At 45.4% G+C, this 6,000-nt stretch overlaps 1 protein-coding gene across 1 annotated transcript in view; it reads left to right on the top strand.

Annotated features, from left to right (window-relative positions):
* The first annotated feature begins 2,795 nt into the window (after positions 1-2,795).
* The window catches only part of LOC116956569 (uncharacterized), a 52,542-nt gene continuing 49,337 nt past the window's right edge, over positions 2,796-6,000 (top strand). The window contains exon 1 of the mRNA XM_076054547.1: positions 2,796-5,171. Within this exon, the coding sequence (XP_075910662.1) occupies positions 3,213-5,171 (1,959 nt within the window). The 5' untranslated portion in view covers positions 2,796-3,212. The remainder of the gene's footprint in view (positions 5,172-6,000) is intronic.

Here is a 6,000-nt window from a genome sequence, read left to right as displayed (position 1 = left end):
CTTTAAAAAAATCTTTCCGTGTAAATATCTCATGTTACAACGTGGACACCTGCGGCTTATAGACAAATGCGGCCTATATATGTACAACTTTATTTTTATTTTTAAAGTTAGTGGATGCGGCTTATAATCAGGTGCGCTCAATAGTCCGGAAATTACGGTACTATCAATGCTTTGGCTTCTGCCTACCATACACTTTTACAGCGCTTTGGTCACCCTTAAGGCAGGCTTTCCATTGTGATATATTTACATGTTTTTATCCCAATACCTGAGTATTTGGGATCTTATTTAGTATGCCCTTTCTATATATTCTGAGAGGTATTTGAAAACGTTATCATTGTTCATAGCTTTTTTTGAGCACTTCGTTTTTCTTATCATTATTAAATTTATCAATCGTGTTCTCTCTCAGGTGTTTATACCTTTCACATTCATAAATAAAGTGATCTAGATTTTCTTTACATCCTACATATCCTTCTGCTCTACAAAATCTCTCTGGATGCCATTGAGCTAACTCTGGTGTCCATGTTACTCCACCTGTCTTAATTCTTAACATCAAGTGCATTGTCTCATGTTTTATATCTTTTAACGTCTTGCTCTTCTTGATTAAATTGTTCTTGGTAAATTCGTTTTCTTTTGCGATTGCACATATCTGTCCTTTTTCCTTGTCTTTGTTTCTCTTGTAATAATAATCTATAACTTCTTTATAATATTCAGGTTCTAACCACCATTTGGCTTTTATTCTTGCCACCCATCTCATGCTATTTGCTATCCATGTAATTATTTTCCCTTTCCTATTGCAACTCTGTTGTCTTTATTTGGTCACTGATTACTCTTGTTGAGTCCGCCCACTTCCTAAGTCCTCTGTACCTTGCACTGGGTGACAGGATATATTTTCCTTCCACTTGGTGTCACTCCGGAATCACGTTTCAACCAAGTGACTAACGTTGCTAATTCGCGTTGAATAACGCGAATTAGCAACGCTGTCACAAGCCTGAGCTATGGTAAAAAAAAAAATTGATGTCAAGTAGGGGGCCACAAAATATCGTTCCGCGGGCCTCAATTGGCCCGCGGGCCGCGAGTTTGAGACCCCTGGTCACTCTACACACTCCTGGGGGTGCCCCGCACTCTGAATAGATAGAAGAATTAGAAAGATATTTTGTCATTGTCACCAGTACAACGAAATTTAAAGTGCTCACCAGTCAGTACATCATTCATAAATTTAAATAAAACAAGAAATAAAAATAAAAGATAATCAATAAATTTTATATATAAACTACCCAAGTATACCCACATAAAAGTACATTTTATCATTGCACATCCTTATTTTACAGTCAATTGTATACAGTATTACTTCGTAATTAATTAGCAGTATTGAGTGTGGTAATTGCTGTAGGATAAAAGCTGTGTTTGAATCTGTTTGTCCTTGTTTTGACTGATCGGAATCGTCTGCCTGATGGCAACGGCTCAAACAGAGAGTGTCCAGGGTGAGAAAAGTCCTTTATAATGTTCTTCGCTTTTTCGATGCAACGGGAATTGTGTAGTTCTTCCAATGTGGGGAGAGAGCACCCGGCGATTTTTTTGGGCCGTGTTGATGACCCTCTGCAGCGCTTTCCTCTGAGCCACTGTGCAGCTGGTGTACCATACACAGATGCAGTATGTAAGAATGCTCTCGATGGAAGCTTGGTAGAAGGACACCAACAGTTTCTGTGTGATGTTATTCTTCCTGAGTATTCTCAGGAAGTAAAGTCTCTGCTGGGCCTTTTTCAATAGCTCAGAGGTGTTGGCGCTCCAGGTCAGGCCCTCCCCGATGTGGACTCCCAGGAAGCGGAAGTCTGCCACCCTCTCCACACAGTCCCCGTTGATGGTTAGTGGTGGCATGTCCGTTTTCTTTCTCCTGTAGTCTATTATGAGCTCCTTGGTCTTTGCGGTGTTAAGGAGCAGGTTGTTGCTCCTGCACCACGCTGTCAGCCGCTCCACCTCGTCCCTGTAGGCAAACTCATCCCCCCCAGAGATGAGCCTCACCACTGTGGTCTCATCAGCAAACTTCACAATGGTGTTACTATGGTGGACGGGGGCACAGCCATGTGTGTAGAGGGAGTAGAGCAGGGGGCTCAGTAGACAGCCCTGGGGGGAGCCAGTACTGAGGCTCAGGGCTGCGGATGTATGACGGCCCACTCTGACCCTCTGTCTGCGGCCCGAGAGGAAGCTATGCATCCACACGCAGGTGGAATGTGGAAGCCCCAGGTCGCCCATTTTTACCACCAGTTTGTGTGGGAGGATGGCGTTGAACGCAGAACTGTAATCCACGAAGAGCATCCGCACACAGCTCCCCTGCTGCTCCAGGTGTGACAGTGCAGCACGCAGTGCTGTGGCCACGGCGTCCTCCGTGGATCGGTTCGCTCTGTAGGCAAACTGGTGGGGGTCAAGGCTTCGGGGCAATGTTGCAATGATGTGACTCCGGACCGGTCTTTTCAAAGCACTTCATCACCACTGGCGTCAGTGCTACTGGCCGATAGTCGTTGAGGCTGGAAATGTCGGGGTTTTTTTCGGCAGGGGGACTATGGTGGAGGACTTTTAGGCAGGGTGGTACCGTGGACTGTTCCAGAGACAGGTTTAAAATCCTTGTGAAGACTCCAGCCAGCTCGTCAGCACAGTCCCTCAGCACACGTCCCGGGACGCCATCAGGTCCCGCAGCCTGAACAGTCTACACACTGCTGCGTGTACCCCGTACTCTGAATAGTCTACACCCTGCTGGGTGTGCCCCTTACTCTGAATAGTCTACACCCCGCTGGGTGTGCCCCGTACTCTGAATAGTCTACACACTGCTGGGTGTGCCCCGCACTCTGAATAGTCTACACACTGCTGGGTGTGCCCCGCACTCTGAATAGTCTACAGCTGGGTGTGCCCCGTACTCTGAATAGTCTACAGTCCAGGGGTCGGGAACCTATGACTCGCGAGCCAGATGTGGCTCTTTTGATGATTGCATATGGCTCGCAGATAAAACAAAATATTCTCACTTGTTTTAATCCATCCATCGATTTTTCACTGCGCATGTCCTGTTCAGGGCTGCAGGAGCAATTGTCCATTATTTTAATTGGATGATACTGGCCTACGTTTGCCGTTGCTGGGTAAAACAGGTAAACGCCCCCTTTTGAATCAGTCTGAGACTGCGTCTGCTCGGTCATTAGCTCAAAGCTAACCCTTCGACGAAGAAGATGGCGAAAAGAAAAAAAGACGACGAGTATCGTACATTTCAGGACGAATGGACCGAAGAATTCGCCTTTGTGGAGAGAGCGGGTTCTGCGGTGTGTCTAATTTGCAATGACAAAATTACATCGTTGAAACGGTCGAATGTAAAGCGGCACTTCGACACGCGCCACGCTACCTTTGCATCAAAATACCCTGCGGGAGACAGCAGAAAGAAAGCGTGCCAAGAGCTTCTGAGCAGGATGCAAGCTAGCCAGCAGCAACTCCGCGTATGGACCCGGCAAGGTGACTATAATTCGGCTAGCTTTGCTGGTTCTTTAGCAATAGTGAGGAACGGAAAACCATTCACAGATGGCGAGTATGCTAAAACGTTCATGCTGGATGTAGCCAATGAACTTTTTGATGATCTTCCGAACAAAGACAAGATAATCAAACGGATACAAGACATGCCTCTGTCGGCAAGAACTGTTCATGATCGTACCATCGTGATGGCAAACAAAGTGGAGGAAACGCAAGTGAAGGACATAAATGCAGCGCCGTTCTTTTCTCTGGCTTTGGATGAGTCAACAGACGTGAGCCATTTGTCGCAGTTCAGCGTGATTGCAAGATATGCTGTTGGTGACACACTGCGCGAAGAAAGTCTTGCTGTTCTGCCATTAAAAGGGTCCACAAGAGGTGAGGATTTATTCAAGTCTTTCATGGAGTTTGCTCAAGAAAAAAGTCTACCTATGGATAAACTTCTCTCAGTGTGTACTGATGGTGCTCCGTGTATGGTGGGGAAAAACAAAGGATTTGTGGCGCTTCTCCGTGAACATGAAAATAGACCCATCCTAAGTTTCCATTGCATTATACACCAGGAGGCACTTTGTGCTCAGATGTGTGACAGGCAGTTTGGCGAAGTGATGTCGCTGGTCATTCGTGTGATCAACTTTATTGTTGCCCGAGCCTTAAATGATCGCCAGTTTAAAACGCTGCTGGATGAAGTTGTAAATAACTATCCTGGTCTGCTTTTGCACAGCAATGTGCGTTGGTTGTCAAGAGGGAAGGTGCTTAGCCGTTTTGCGGCTTGCCTGAACGAAATCCGGACTTTCCTTGAAATGAAAGGCATCGGGCATCCTGAGCTAGCCGACACCGAGTGGCTCCTCAAGTTTTACTATCTCGTAGATCTGACTGAACATCTGAACCAGCTCAACGTGAAAATGCAAGGCATTGGAAATACAGTGTTATCCCTTCAACAAGCTGTATTTGCTTTTGAAAACAAGCTGGAGCTTTTCATCACGGATCTTGAAACAGGTCGTTTACTACATTTTGAAAAACTGAGCCAATTTAAAGATGCATGCACAGCAAGTGAGCCCATTCAAAACCTTGATCTCCACCAGCTAGCTGGCTGCACATCCAGTCTCCTACAGTCCTTCAAAGCACGCTTTGGAGAATTTCGTGAGCACACTCGTCTTTTTAAGTTCATCACCCATCCAAACGAGTGTTCACTGAACACAGCCGACCTGAATTACATCCCTGGTGTCTCCGTCAGAGATTTTGAAGCAGAAGTGGCTGACCTGAAGGCCTCAGACATGTGGGTGAATAAGTTCAAGTCACTGAATGAAGATTTGGAAAGAATCACACGACAGAAAGCGGAGTTGGCGAGCAAGCACATGTGGACAGAAATGAAAAAACTCCAACCCGAAGACCAGCTGATTCTCAAAACTTGGAACGCGCTTCCTGTCACATACCACACACTGCAGCGTGTGAGTATTGCTGTATTGACCATGTTTGGATCTACGTATGCATGTGAGCAGTCATTCTCACATCTTAAAAACATCAAGTCCAACCTACGATCACGTTTAACGGATGAAAGCCTCAACGCTTGCATGAAGCTTAACCTCACCAAGTACCAACCCGACTACAAAGTACCAACCCGACTACAAAGACATCAGCAAATCCATGCAGCACCAGAAGTCGCATTAATGGTGAGTGTTATAACAACATTATTTAAAAGAATAAATTCAGAGGCTTATTATACTGACATTTAGTTGAATTCACTTTTAAAATATATTATATGGCTCTCACTGAAATAAATTTCCAAATTTTTTGCTTTCATGGCTCTCTTAGTCAAAAAGGTTCCCGACCCCTGGGCTACACGAACTAAAACGCACGTGGCTCTCCGTAGCATTTACAGCAACACGTAGCAGAAATGCACAATTGCACGTGCGATTCATCACAGGCATATCTCACACCGGCTACACACAGCTCACAGTGGCATTCCTAAGGGAGGAGCGTTCCAGACGGCCTCAGAAGCAGCGCATCCGAAAGCGCCACGCAATGCGGGGACCGTTTTGTTCGAAGGCTAGCCGGAAGTGTACAGCAGTTTATAGAGCAATGTAGTGTAGTGTATAATGTAAAATGTGGTGTAGGGTATAGGCGTGTATAATGTAATATACAGTGTAGGGTATAGTAATGTATAGTGTGTATAATGCAATATACAGTCTAGGCCTCTAGGGTATAGTAGTGTATTGTATCGTGTAGTGTATTTAGTCATGTGTAGTGTAATGTGTAATGTCATATGGTGTAGTGTATAGTACAGTGTAATGTATAGTGTAGTATGGTGTAGTGTGGTATAGTAATGGAGTGTATAGTATATAGTGTGGTATAGTAATGGAGTGTATAGTATAGTGTGTAGTGTGTTTGTAGCATTCGAAAGCGCCACGCGATGCGGTGACCCACCTTGTTCGACGGTTCACGAAAAGCCGTCGGAGTTTGCGTGATGGTGGTTCGTGCTCCTCGGCGAGATTGTAATGG

This window comes from Petromyzon marinus, chromosome 66, assembly GCF_048934315.1.
Source record: "Petromyzon marinus isolate PM22_M1 ecotype Great Lakes invasive population chromosome 66, UKy_Petmar_22M1.pri1.0, whole genome shotgun sequence".
Classification (NCBI taxonomy): Eukaryota; Metazoa; Chordata; class Hyperoartia; order Petromyzontiformes; family Petromyzontidae; genus Petromyzon; species Petromyzon marinus.
This window is presented reverse-complemented; position numbering and strand designations above follow the sequence as displayed.